Raw genomic sequence first — 14304 nt, 5'->3', positions numbered from 1 at the left:
GCTTCATTATGTCCTGAAAGTGCCGAAGATCAATAATTTAGCAGCATTTTGATAAAGGTTGCCCACCAGTCACTAGTGTAAGCATGTGCAGTTTGTGTGCACAGGTTCTGGAAGAGAATTCGGAGGTATTCTGCTACTGGAATCTATAGAGCTAAAAATACAAGTTCTGAGGGTTTCTTCTGCAACTTATGGGTTGGAATATAAATTGTCTATCCAAAGGAAAATGAATGAATCATTAGAAGCGCAGTTAGCGGCTGGGGATAATATAATGGATCCCACCTGGTGAAAGCTGTAAGGGAACCCAGAGATGAATTCAAGGAATCAGTCATGGGTCAAGGTGTATCCTCTCTTCTACCCCCACAAGCTGTGAACTACATCAGTGTCATAGGTTGCAGGCCGTGCTTTTTGAACCTTCCTCCTGCTAAAGCACTGAAGGCAGGCAGCTTTTCTATCTATGCCTTGGCTGGAAGTATGGTTTAGCAGACCCTGGAGGATGTGCCCTGAACTGAGCAAGTACTAAGAGATGTTAAGGGCTCTATTTATTACTGTAATCAAAATACATCGACCTGGAAGATTCACACGACGGAATGTCCAATTCCCTGTTTTATAAACAGCCCTAAGAGTCACTTTCAGGGTGCCTCACCAACATACTACTGACTTCCTCCTGACGTAATAAAGGTCTCAAAGACTGGAAAAGGTAAACTATTCACAGGTGAACCTGGGTGATCCAGAAAACCTTGGGTCCAGGATTGAAATCATGCTAAAAATTGGAAGGTATTTTAAGAAATCCATTCCAGGTTTGATGGATTACCCATGATGGTCTATCTCAGGAGTGGGCAAACTTTTTGGCTCTGGGGGCTGACAGACAGAAGGGCTGGGCCAGTTTCAGATGGATGGAGAGTTTGTATTAACTAATATAAGTTATGTGTAAAAGCGGGCCAGATTAAAAAGCCCAAGGGGCCAGATATATGGCCAGCAGGCTGTAGTTTGCCCACGCCTGGTCTTCCCCAGTCTGTAGTAAATCAGGCTCATTTCGAAGCAGCTTTGTTGCTGTCATTTTGGAAGCATTTTAGGTCATTATTAAGCTTCAAAAGTAGCGAGGGATTTCAAAAACAGTAAGCAAATTCAACAAGTAAAACCCATCAGAAATTATTCCACATAAATTAGTATTGGGATAAAATAAAGAAATAGCTTTTACTTCTTTATGAATGAAAACGCTGAAAAGTTACAATAAGTGACCACATAGAGAGATCCCCAACATGATATCTTACATTGCTTATTTCTCTCTTCATTCCACAATCCCCTGGTAGACAGATCCAACATCTGAGAAAACATTTTTATCTCTCTGTACACACATGTTGGTATAGTGTATGCAGAGACAATAAAGGGCTGCTAGAATTAACCTACTACAAGCATATTGATTAAAGGCCAAACATTTTGGTGATGAGAGAAGGGGGGGGGGGGTAATTCACTCCAATGGGTTGCAACACTACTCCTCCAGAATAGAAAAACTGAAAGACTGGAGCCGCAATATATTGCTTGTTGCATTTTTTTTGTGTTTGAGTTTAGATATACTGTAAAAACGTATACATAAGACAAGGTAAACATGATGGAAATATGAATTTCTAAGCAGAAGGATCCTGGTTTATGAAAACAAAATATTTCTGTACAAATTACAGATTCCACGCTAAGCAGTCCAGACTTCACATCACTTGTAACAGGTGGAATGACAGAGAGGAGTCTGGGTTATACCATGGTCATATAGAAATTACACTTTTTGCTTTGAGAAACAAGATAGAAGTCCTGAACAGTAAATAAACCAATCAGCAGCTTGCAATTAGCACAGACGATTACATTTTTACACTGACTGGACGTCCTGTACAAAAACACAAGTAGGAGCCAAGTCAGGAGCAGCAACTTATGTTACCAGCAGCCGATTGGCTCCTCAAGTGCCCCGACTGCCCTCCACAATTGTCCTTGCAGCTTTCACAATCCTTGACATATTTAATTGGTCTGTAGCTTCAGCTTTTTAATTTTCTTTATTTTGTCTGCTTTGGTGATCTTCTGTTTCTTCTTTGACGTCGTTTTCACTTCTGGTAAATTCAGGACGATCTCATCATCACTGTCCTCAGGGGATCCGAAACGGGCCGACTTTCTCCTTTCCAGGACTGTGGGAGTGCACACTGGGGTCGGGTCCTAAATATAGAAAGGATAATATTAAAGTTACATGTTCAGAAAGACAAAATGCAATCGCAAATGCAGACAAAACCCTCAGCAAGGAATGACGCAGATTTGTAGAAATATTTGACAAGCATGAATGAGACAAATATAGACCACCTAGGAGGCAATAAGACTATTATACAACTCTGTGTTGTATTATATTACCCAGCACTCCTTATGGATAGCAGGCATATGAACTGCATCATAGCGAATGTTAACAAGCCCTGCAAAGCACTTTATATTGGTCATCATTAAACTCAGCAGTTAACATGATTTCAATAGCAAATGCACTGGACAAAAATACACAGCCCTGCTTGAAGTGTTCAAAACATTTTAGAGTGCACAGCATTGGATTTCTGGCAGGATGCTTCTGTTTTTTTCTGTGGACAAAATACTTTCCCCTAATGTGAAAGGGGAGGATCAGTGTGCTCCATTAAATTCAATACAATAGGTGAGCGTTGTCATCCTGAGACAGGAAATGTGTTAGTGGTAAGATCACCAGAAAATAGGAAAACAGTATAAAATTAGACAAAAAGAACAAAACTTTTCTTAAACAAAGAGACTTTGTAACTGTTGAATTTCTTGTTTGCAATGCAATGGTGAAGACATCATATATCCAAGGCCTACAAACAACCCACTATTCCAAGCCTATCGCAGGTCCACACCTGGACATTTCAGGGTTTTACACCAAATTCAAGCCTAGTTCCATGAGTCCTGCCATCATGTTAGATCAGCATTTCTCAACCCCTGTAAACATGGGAAACCCCTTGAGATATCTTTTAGTTCTTAGGGACACAGATACTGTAAAAAGGGGTTGTTCTGTGCATTTTCTTCATATGGGGACAATCTGGATCAGTATTTCTAAACCTCTTTACCATTAAGGAACCTCTGAAATACCTTTCAGGTCTTAGGGAACCCCCTTCTATAATTACACAGCTCACAGTACATTAGTGTGGTGGTCAGTGGGAAGAATTCCGCTTACATTGCTGGCCAGTGGGAAGAATGTCACCCTTACAGATAGCCAAAAAACAAAACAAAATATGGTGTTAGGTGAACTGCCCTGAGAGGAAGTAATTGCTCAAGTAACCCCCAGCAACCTCCGGAGGAACCCCTATTGGGAAACACTGGGTTAGATACAGTGCTCAAAATAATAGTAAGCTGAAACTGATCCCTTCTAGTCCCTTCCAAATCAATGGGCTGAATCAACTCAACTCAACATAAAAACAAGTGTGAAGGATCCCTGAATCCAGCCACAAATCAACATTTTCAAGTAGCTGCAGTAATATGATGGTTTAGGTGAAGATGAAAGGGACAATGTATGAAAATCTCATAAAAAATAAGACCATTCAGTTCTTTATTTTGACAATTGATGAAAAAAACAATATGGTGACATCCAGGGATTTATCACTGCAAGGATGCGCACGGTGAGTTTAAGTGAATGACTACCCCTGCTTTTTCACTTGCAATATCATTCATAAATACACATTAATCAAGTCTGGATCTGCTTAGATTACAGTTACAAGTCATTTCCCCAAATAAAGGTGACTCTCTATTCATCAATTCCACAGAATATCACCCATGTCCTGTAATAATTCTAAAACAGAACTAGGGATTCAGAGCCATGTTCCCTAAATATTGTTCAAACTTTTCACACATTCACCTTTTTCTCATTAAAGTTTTACAATTTGTGTTTTCTTTCAGCATCTCATTCAATCAGTCTTTTTAAGATTTTCACTTACTTCACTGTTGACTGTAATATTGGGGTCCTCGGAGGTCTGCCTGGTCTTCATCCTCTGAGCGCTCTGAAATAAGACAGAAAAACACTTAATTAAACACTTGGATGAACAGAGAAGTAGCACAGACAAATATCAACAAGTCCTGGTGACGGCAAACTGTGCGGGTCCCATTTGACTAAATTGTGCTTTAATTTATATAAACCAGAGAACTGATACTTCCTGAGGGTGGCTAAACAGTCTTTGTGTCTTTACTGTATGCAGGTTGTAGCCACCTTCCCCCACTTGTTCCTGATATAGAGTGGTACACATGTGCACAAGGGAAGCAGAATCTAGTACAGGGGAGTAACACAAGGTCACCCAAATCCAGATATCCCTGAGAAGCAAGACTGCAGCTTTGGAAACAACCCCCCAGACATATGGCTTTCACTATTCATCATCCATATACTGGTCACTGATGCACCAAGCCAGGAGAATCTAGAACCATGCAGGCCCCCCCCCTGTCTGCCCCACTACCTCCACCATATTTGCAGTCTCTGCTTCTCAGCCCCATGTGGTCATATAAAGGACCCCCCACATTGTAAGAAAAACCCCCAGAACACTCACAAAGCCTGGAAAATCGTAGTCGATCCCTTTCTCCGCCAATCGCTTCCTCAATTTTCCCTCCTTTTCCAGCAACCTCTTCGTCATCTTCTCCTGCTGCTTCTCATTTCGCTGCATGTTATAGCGATGAACAGCTGTCAGGGTCGGCTTCCGGAACTTTTTGTTGCATCCTATAAAAAGTCTTGGGTGAACTTTCTCGGGGGGCACAAATTCACCTGCCAAGAGAAAGAGGACCAATTTACCAACTGCACAGAAACCAAATGAGAGAGTTTGAAGAAATCAGTGTTGGTCTTGTTTTGTGACAGGTTCTCTTTGAAGTGTCTGGGAAATGAATAGGCTCTAGGGAAAAGTTCCTATTATGAAGGGAAGATATTTTCCTGCACACAGCTGACTTCCTCTCAGGTATAAGTGAACCTTCCTCTCCCAGACGCCTCCTAATCTGCTCACGACTTTCAGGCCTCCATTCCATGGCTCTCCTAATGCCGGAGCCGCTCCCTGGGGGGAGCACTTCAGATTTATGACACAATGAGGAATCATCGACTTACATTTCAGGAGCCGCTCGCAAAACAGATAATTGTTCATTGTGTCCGCCACAATCTTGGCCACCTCGTCACATTCATACTCGATGAAGGCGTATCCTTTACTGTTCCCAGTCTGTAAAACAGAAATGAAGATTGGTATAGAGGACACTGACTCTCTGCTACAAGGCGTCAGTCACCCAGGAGATGGCAGTAACAAAACAATGAACTTTATGCCAGGTAAGATTCTGACCCCGCCACCATTGTTTTCTGGTATCATTAGGAAGGAGGACACTTACCTTCTTACTCCTGGAGAGGCGGAGCCGTGTGACTGTTCCAAACTGACTAAAATATTCGGTCAGATGAGACTCCACCAGGAGACGGGGGATGTGTCCGATGTACAGGACGCCAGGGGTGAGGGACTCCGCCTGAGGGAAGAAGAATCATATATTATTCTATCAGTGATGACAGCGGGACAAGAGGTGTCTGTGGAACCCCCATATTTCCTATGACCCCAATTGTGTCAGCTGACTGAGGAGTCATGTGACCTGGCCCAGGTGGTCTCCCCAGGGTAAATCTTCAAACACAGAGTCCATGGGGCAGAGCGGACACATTGGGATCTTAGAATGATTTAAGGACCACATATGGCAAATATCACTCAGGTACAAAAAAGTTGAGGGTCACTGAACGGAAGAACATTGAGATCTATGTACAGAGGACAGGTAATATGGAGAGGGTGTCACCCACACAGGACAGGTCCTCTTTAAAGCAGTGACAACCTCCAATTCCTCCACACTTCTGTGTATATTACAGAGATACACAGCCTTAACACGTGTCTGCGGGGACACATGGAGATATTCAGAGATCTCTATATACATACACACACACTTATCTCTATATACATACACACACACACACACACACGGCCACTGATCGAGAGAGGAGGTCTGATCTCTACATACACACAGGACCACTGATCCCTATATACATACACACACAGGGCCACTGATTTCTATACCCAGACACCCCCTTTCCTCTCAGCCGTCCTCTCCCCGGTACCTGGCCTTTCTTCTTCCGGATATTCTGCACTTTCTCCTGGAAAGCTCCCTGCAGTTTGGGGTCCAGGGACAGCAGAGGCCCCACCACAGTTTCCGAGCTTTCCGACATCTTCAGTCCAACACGTGTGCCTCACCCGGAACTGTCCCTTCAGCGACCCCTGCTGGCACTACCGGGGCGGGACATCCGCACGACATCTCCGAAAAGACACCTATAACAGAGCCAGTAAATTGGGCGACACCAGACGGTCAGTCCTTGTATTACGTCCGTCCAAAACTGTAAACAGCGAGTCCTAGTGGATAGTTTTAGAAATTACATCTGTCAAAAACTATTACAAACATCGACATCTGTTGAATACTCCTTGCAACTACATTTGTCCAAAAAAATTATTATAAACAGCGACACCTGTCGAATATCCTTTGAAATTACATCTGTCCAAAACTGTAAACAGCGACACCTGGTGAATATTCCTAGAATATACACCTGTCAAGAACGTGGTATAAACAGCGACATCTGGTAAATACTATTCGCAATTACATCCATCCAAAACTGATTACAGCGACACCTAGTGAATGCTCTTCCCAATTACATCTATACAAACTGATTATAAACAGCGACATCTGCTGAACACTCCTTGGAAGTACATCTATCCAAATCTTAATATAAACAGCCCAATCTAGTGCATGTTCCTTCCATTTACATTCGAACAAAAATTAAAAACAGCGACGCCTGGTGAATAATCCTTGGAATTACATCTATCCTAAACTGATTATGAACAGCGACACTTAGCGAATGGTGTTTGCAATTACATCTGTCCAAAACTGATTGTGAACAGCGACACCTTGTGAATACTACTCGCAATTACATTCAGATAAAAGGCGACGACGCAGCCCCTCGCAATTACACCCACCCAAAACTGATTGTAAACAGCGACACCTGGAGAACACATCTAGAAATGACATCCGCCGAAAACCTAAGTACAAAAGCGACGGCCACGCCGTGGAGTTAGCCATTCCCAATCCAGAATAAACAGCGACACTTTGCGGACATATTATGAAACTACTTTTAAACCAAACTCAGTTTTAACGAGCGACACTAGGCGGCCACTCTGCGGAATTACATTAATCCCATTTTTTTTATTAAACAGGGGCACCTGCCGGACAATCTGTAGAATTACACCCATTCCCAGATTAAATAGGCTCCATTGTACAAGGGTCCACACAGTGCCCCCTGGTGGCCATGCTGCAGAATACTCAGGATATGGTCAACAATGCTTACAGTCACTGCTGATGTAGCAAAATAACAAATCTTGATTCCAGAAATGAGGGAGCACAAAATCTGCAGACACCTGGCTTCTGTCCATCCAGTCCTGAGATTTACACATCACTAATATAAAGTATTGCTACAGTAAGACAACATAGCTAGGTCACCCCCTGTCTGTGGAGAAGGGCAAGGTAGCTTTAAATCTTAATACAATTTATTACAAGCTTTTTAAAATCCTAATTCAAATCAGGCACAGAACATGGTCTTAGACCAGGGCCCTGCTATGTATTCTTCTGCCACTGAATGGACATTTCTCATTGACTAGTGGTGTTGCTCCTCCCTCTTCCAGTCTGAACTGTGCTGTACAGGGATGACAGGAGGCTAATCCCAGGTCACATTCATTGCTTCCAAATCATCGCATTTAAGGCCAATGCCCTCCATTCCTCTACTGCTCTGTCCTTCCATCCTCCTCACGTCTCCCAGATCTTCCAGGGCCCTAATTTCCTGCAATTGGCTGTTATTAAATCTCAGTATCACAAAATATCACAAAAAATATAGCAACAATAACAATGATATTATACAAATAATAATAATAATATTTTTTACAATAATAAGAATGTTTCTAATTTTCATAAGGACTTCCGGCTTATGTTTATGACGTCACAGGAAATGCCTCTCTGTCTCTTCTGCTCTCGCTGGTTGCGGATTTCATCCAACAGTGTTTCCCGCATCATTCGGCCCCGCCTCTTGGTGACGTCACCTTTCAGTCTCCGGGTAAAGCGGCGAGAAGATGTCTGTCATAGAGATGTTCGTCCAACTGCAGAACGGCCTGAGCGTCGACCAGGACATCCGGGAGGTGACCCCATATACACCGGGAGCGAGGGAGGGCAGAATGGGGTTTATCTTAAAGAGCAGGAGGCAGCTGAAGGGGATAATGGCCAGTATGATATGGGGGAGGAGGGTACACAGGGGGGTCCTGTGGGTATTGGGGTGTTACCAACAATTTGATATGTGATGCACTTCAGGGGTATTATGGGGGAGAGGCTTTATTATGGTGGAGGCACTGGAGGTGAATAAGTCGAGGGGGGAGCACTGGCAGTAAGTAAAAGGAGGGGTAGCGGTGAAGGTAGATGGGGGGGGGGGGTGATTATGGGGCAACTTGAAGTTAAGCTATTGGTGTGCCCTCCCTCTATCTGATTTGTGTCTTTCTGTTTGTTGTTCTCTGCAGGAGATCCGGAAGGTGGTGCAGAGTTTGGAGCAGACGGCTCGGGAGATTCTGATCCTCCTGCAGGGTGTCCACCAGGAGGCGGGATTTAATAACAGTGAGTGCGCCAATCTTTTTGCTGACTCTGCCCCTCCTTGTCATTCAGCAGCATGAACCCAGCTCTGTTAGAGGATTGGCTGCCAGTGAGTGGCCCTTTGTGGCTGCCATGTTGTTTTGTATATAGGACGGTGTGTGTTTATCATTTATTCCCTCTGCATAGCAATCATTCCTCACATATTTATTATAAGGGTAACTCAAATGGGGCATGAATTTAATCTCTGATAATGATTGGGTGGATCTGGGGATCTGTGGGATTTTCTGGGTGGTATTGTCACTGCCATTAACCCTTCATCATTTTCCTCTCTTAGTTCCTGCAAAGTGCTTGAAAGCACGAGAACATTTCAGCACAGTGCGGACGCAGATTGCCGAGCTGGCCACCAAGTTCCCCCCTGAGCAATATTACCGGTAAGGCCCAATGTAGATGTCTTTCACTGTGTCTATCCCTGGAGTCAGTGCTGAGATATTTGTTCTTGCTTCCCGCTTTATCTACTGAACAGGAAGTGGAGGCAAATCATCATTTTTTTTAATAAAACAATAAACAATTTTAATGTGACCTACAAAAAAATAAAATGTAAAACATTGATGGGTTTAGATGAATAGAAATAAAACAAAATAATTGGTAGATACCTGCTTCCAGTCTGTGCTATTAAAAACCAACCAGTCGGGACGCTCCCACTCCTGACTCAACTTTACTTTTACATGGTAGTAACTGGTGCCCCAAGCCGACATCTCATGCCATTGGTCAGAAGTCATGGCTGCTGATCACATGATCAGTATGACAACAAATCATAGTAAGTTAATGTATTATAGTGAAAACAGTGTTTGGTTAAGAAGAAATCCAATTTTTAAATGCAAAGCAGAAAGTATGCTTTTGCAGTTTGATTATTATTTCCATGTGGTGTTTACATTGGACTGGCCCTCATATTTTTGGGTTAGAGGTTGTTCAGACTCCACTGTTATTACAACATAATCTAACGAGAATAATGATGGCAGATGGCAGTAATGCTTTCTTTCCTGTCCTGCAGGTTTCACGATCAGTGGCGATTTGTTCTGCAGCGTCTCGTGTTCCAGGCTGCGTTTCTGGTCTACCTGGAGAGCGAGCAGCTAGTGACCCGGGAGGCTGTGTCTGAGATACTAGGAAGTAGGTGACCGATGTTGCATCAGGCAATAGAGCCTTGTTTACAGAAATTTGACATGTGAAGTATGGAGGATGTTGTTGCAGATCTTTAAAAATATTGGTTGAATATTGTGCTCACCTTGTGGCTTCAATTATTCAAGTCAGTATCCAAGTAATGGGCATCTATAAATGTCAGGATGGTCTAACCCAGACTTTTTCCACCAGGGTTTTTCCTGAAGTCGCTGGTGGTTCTGTGAGCAGTGGTGAAAGGTCTACATACCCTGACTATCGGTGCTGGGGGAAAAATATATAATGTCCATTAATTGTTGGAGAACACCCGGTGTTTTCTCAAGAAGTTAGTTTCAGCTGAGTGAATGGAAGCTCTAACCGGGTGGTCAAACTTTGGGCACCTGACACATTTAGTTCTTTCTATTGTTGCTGCCATAGCTTTTCGGACCATCATCAGCAACTATGGTATATATGTATGAAACATTGGTCTTTACTCGCCTCAGATCCATCCCTGCGTAAATTTGTATCTCCCTACCCGCAGTTAACTTTTAGAAGATTGCCCTCTCTTAGGGACAAATTGGTAAAGAGTCACTTCTGTGGCACAGTAAAAGCAATGGACAAAGTAAAAATAGTAACTTACCCTTGTGGCAAGTGTAGTCATTGTGATTGGATGTACAAAGATACTGATAACCTGCAGGTACCCGTTAAGTTTGGGAGAAAGTTGAATGGCTATGTGGATTGTAACACTGAGGGGTCATATATATGGCTTTTTGTAACTGGCAGATTTTATATCCTTCTTATTATGTTCTGACTGTCCAATGCCCCTGTATTGTAATCCAGCTTTTAAGTAACCACCCAGTTAATAGGGAGAGCATTGGGGAAGCCACAGATTAGACTTTCCTCAATTTTATTATTTAACACCGTGCAAGAACATGTACAATCCATCCAGGTGTTTTTAAATATACCCATTTATCTTTTCAGCTGGGTTTCTTTGGAACCTGATAACTATTTAAAATTTTCAGGTAAAAAAGGTTGAGAGGCTGCCAAAGCTTAGGGAACACATTGGTATGAGTTATGTTTCTCATCCAACTTCAGTACCTGACTTCAGACATGATCCAAAATCTTGGGTAAAGTATTCCCGGGGGATTGGGGGAGGACGTGGTAACCACAGCAGTGTCTTACTTTATTTTAATGGCCATGTAGAGATGGAGGGGGATCCATATTAATGATTGATATAGGTATATTGGAAAGTTTGACACACTGGTGGGCAACTATACAAAAAGTTTTTCTTCTCTAAGGGAGATCAGTTATGGAACAGAGGGTGTACTAACTTTTTTCATATTGCATTATACAATCTGGTAGACGATTCAGGATTTTCACTTTTATCTATAGGCTCTGTTTGAATGAAGATTTATTGTTTTCCTGGTTAACTATGTTAACAAAGTCACATTTGGCCAGTTGACTATCACAACCATATGTGCTTGTTGGGCATCCCATTACAAAACTATCATTTATACCTGGACCATGTACAGCATTGTATCTTCTAATGCTCTTTTCTTGTTGTAGTTGAGTGTGAGCGGGAGAAGGGCTTCCACCTGGATATTGAGGATTATCTGTCTGGGGTGCTGAACCTGGCCAATGAGCTGGTAGGTATATGGAACACTAGTCGTCACCCTTCTATAGAATGTGCCTGCCAAAAAATCTGGAAGAGAGGAGCTGAGAATTCTGTAGGGGTGGACAGGTGCGGCAATGTTGCAGGCTATGGTGATGTTGGGCATACAAGAGATTGTTCTGCAGAGGTGGGAAATGTTTTTTTTTTTTTTCCATGCGGGCAGTCTGGCAGTGGCTGGACAGTACAATAATAGTGTCAGGATATTGTATTCTAAATCTGCATTATAATATATCTGGTCCAGCTTCTGATATTGGAATATGCCCTATGTTCTGTTCCAGTCCAGGCTTGCAGTGAATAGCGTCACAGCTGGTGACTACGCCAGGCCGCTCCGCATCGCCACGTTCATCAATGAGGTGGACTTCGGCTTCCGGCTGTTGAACCTAAAAAATGACTCCCTGAGGAAGCGATATGATGGCCTGAAATACGATGTGAAGAAGATCGAGGAGGTTGTGTATGATTTGTCAATCAGAGGACTCAACAAAACTCCGACAACCTCAGCATCTGAAAAGTCATAGACTCCATTCTTGTGTAGTGAACTCTGACTGCTGTGTGCACTCTGGGGCTGAGAATGGGTATTTTCTGCTCACACTGATTCCCGGAGGCTGGAGCCATAATATCACTCATTCCCATTCTGAGTGATTTTTGAGTCCGGTTTCATTTTGGTTCTGTTGGTTACGGTTCATCCAATGTTGTTTTCTCACAAAGAATGAGCCCCGAGCTTCTTATGTCCCCAATACCCTTTCTGCTGTGCGTCTATAAACACATTTCTCTTTGGCTGCATCATTTTTCTGGTTTGTGATCTGCCTTGATGTAAGTAGGCTGAACATTTATGGGTGGAAAGGAACAGTGTATCAATATTTGCCTTTGTTTCGTTAAATATTTTCTCTTAAAAGAAAAAACACCACCAGTGTAATTTGTTGTAGACTTCAATGTGAGCTTGCTAGGTGACCTTTTGTTTACTGATTAAAAAAAAAAACATTGTCTGGTTTACCTCTGGGAGGTCTCATTTTTTTTTTTTTATTACACTTTTATTTGCTTTCTGCTATTGTGAATATCAAAACAATAGCCAATGTGTTTGTAGTTCCAGGTTTTTTAGTATATAGGCTGCTTGGGCCAGGTAATGCTTTGGTGTATACAGCTTGTTGTTCAGCTGTCCTGACTGCAACTATTCTGCAGATGGGGAGGTTATCCAGATAGCCATAGGTAGATTTGATGTGCAGGCATGGTCTGACCATGTGAACTTGTCTTAAGAGCTCAACATAAAATTTATTATTTAGGCCACCATCCACCTCTCCTACCCTATTACCTCTTACCCCAACTTCTTTTTTACCTCTAGGTCCTTTTCTATGTATTATGTGCAGCCAGTGTACTGAGCCTTTTTATACACTTGTATAGGAACACAGCTACAGCATCTGGGACAGTCTCATACAAGTCAGAGGTCCAAAGTGATTAGAATGTCATGGAGGTTCAGGAACCGGCTAAGCTAATGGTCTTAGCAGGAGGGGCAGACAAGGCCCATGGCACACTTGCTAACCTTTCCATTTGCAACAATATGACTAATAGGTCCAGTGAAAACCACATAGGTTGAGTGGGGTTTTGCTTTTTTTTTTTGCTGACAAAAATGCCAAAGAATGTCACACTCCATAAGATTTACCTATGGAAACAGATCTGTTCCTTGCCCTGTCTTGCATAGAGATCCAATTGCTGACCATTTGCTGCTGGCAACAGGTTAGAAAGTGTAACTTGGACCATAGTATAGGATGGATGGGGCAGGCTTAGGTACAGGGAGGAAAGAGGAGTATGTACTGCTTATGGGGTTTGGAAATTGGGACACAAGTGATCCTTTTACATTGCCCTGCATGGATACAGGAAAGGTTTACTCAGCTGACATCTTCAGCATGTGATCAGCATTGTTCTTATTGGTTATGTTTACTTTCTGTTCTTGTTTCTACTTGTCAACCCTGTTTATTAATAATAAACATTTACATAATACTGGAACCCCGAGCGTCAAATTCTTGTCTTCGGAAATTTTCTCTTGCAGGGGTTATGGAAGGTTTCCAGCCTTTTGGAGGTCCTATCTATAAAGGTGACATTTTCTGCTTGATCCTCCTGAATATTTACAGAAGTGTAAATAAACCCATGATTTCTACTCTGCTGACAGACATAGGAAGCTGATTCTAATGTTCTGTATTTACCCCACTTTAGAGAAGGATTTCTAATAGAATATTGAGTCCCTTGTAAGAGATTATTGTGTGTACATTTCAAATACTTTATGTATAGTCTGTAATTCTTTATGGGTATGGAGGGCAGCAATTTCATCATTGCATACAGACTCACACATACACAGTGCAATATATTGGTTGTACTTTTCTCTGCACAATGCAAAGCTATTAACCTCCTTAGCGGTAACCCTGAGTGTGACTCGGGGTAGAAAAAAGTTGCTACAAGTAGTAACCCCGAGTCACACTCGGGGTTGGAACACCTAGGGAAGGTTAGTAAATAGAGTGCTTACCTGATCCGGGATCCAGTGCCGCGATCTCCGTCTTTTCTTCTTCCTGCTTCTGCATCTGATGAGTCACCGGGGGAGTTCCCGGTGACGGTGGTGCGTGTGTACGTCCCGGCCGGGCGGGGTGAGAGATTCAAAATCCATTTGCATTGAATACAAAATAACTGTATTGAATGCAATACATTGGATTTTTATGTGTAAAAGCAGTACATTGTTTTCAGGAACATTTATTTTACAGTCTGTATAATAGTATGAGTATAATATGTATTTTTTTTTTTAAATA

At 42.5% G+C, this 14304-nt stretch overlaps 2 protein-coding genes across 2 annotated transcripts; one reads left to right on the top strand and one right to left on the bottom strand.

The window, feature by feature from the left end:
- Positions 1–1169: 1169 nt before the first annotated feature.
- NIFK (nucleolar protein interacting with the FHA domain of MKI67) lies at positions 1170–6356 on the bottom strand. Its single transcript, XM_072417917.1, has 6 exons — positions 6134–6356; positions 5374–5502; positions 5102–5210; positions 4560–4771; positions 3960–4022; positions 1170–2196 (listed from the first exon to the last, which is right to left on the bottom strand). The coding sequence occupies exons 1-6, from the start codon at positions 6239–6241 to the stop codon at positions 2005–2007; spliced, it is 813 nt and encodes a 270-aa protein (XP_072274018.1). The 5' UTR covers positions 6242–6356; the 3' UTR covers positions 1170–2004.
- A 1734-nt stretch (positions 6357–8090) lies between these two features.
- On the top strand, positions 8091–13513 carry TSN (translin). Its single transcript, XM_072417918.1, has 6 exons — positions 8091–8249; positions 8622–8715; positions 9026–9122; positions 9743–9858; positions 11410–11489; positions 11794–13513. The coding sequence occupies exons 1-6, from the start codon at positions 8184–8186 to the stop codon at positions 12028–12030; spliced, it is 690 nt and encodes a 229-aa protein (XP_072274019.1). The 5' UTR covers positions 8091–8183; the 3' UTR covers positions 12031–13513.
- The last annotated feature ends 791 nt before the right edge of the window (positions 13514–14304 follow it).

The sequence above is a fragment of the Pyxicephalus adspersus genome, chromosome 7, assembly GCF_032062135.1.
Source record: "Pyxicephalus adspersus chromosome 7, UCB_Pads_2.0, whole genome shotgun sequence".
Taxonomy (NCBI): Eukaryota; Metazoa; Chordata; class Amphibia; order Anura; family Pyxicephalidae; genus Pyxicephalus; species Pyxicephalus adspersus.
This window is presented reverse-complemented; position numbering and strand designations above follow the sequence as displayed.

Bases quoted from the DNA above. Each gene is read 5' to 3' on its own strand.
- NIFK (XM_072417917.1), bottom strand. From the start codon at position 6,241: ATGTCGGAAAGCTCGGAAACTGTGGTGGGGCCTCTGCTGTCCCTGGAC. The intron at 5,211-5,373 runs GTAAGTGTCCTC...TCTGTTTTACAG, and splicing joins GCCTCTCCAGGAGTAAGAAG to ACTGGGAACAGTAAAGGATA. The intron at 2,197-3,959 runs GTAAGTGAAAAT...TTCTATATTTAG, and splicing joins ATATTACAGTCAACAGTGAA to GACCCGACCCCAGTGTGCAC.
- TSN (XM_072417918.1), top strand. From the start codon at position 8,184: ATGTCTGTCATAGAGATGTTCGTCCAACTGCAGAACGGCCTGAGCGTC. The intron at 8,250-8,621 runs GTGACCCCATAT...TGTTCTCTGCAG, and splicing joins TCGACCAGGACATCCGGGAG to GAGATCCGGAAGGTGGTGCA. The intron at 9,859-11,409 runs GTAGGTGACCGA...TTCTTGTTGTAG, and splicing joins TGTGTCTGAGATACTAGGAA to TTGAGTGTGAGCGGGAGAAG.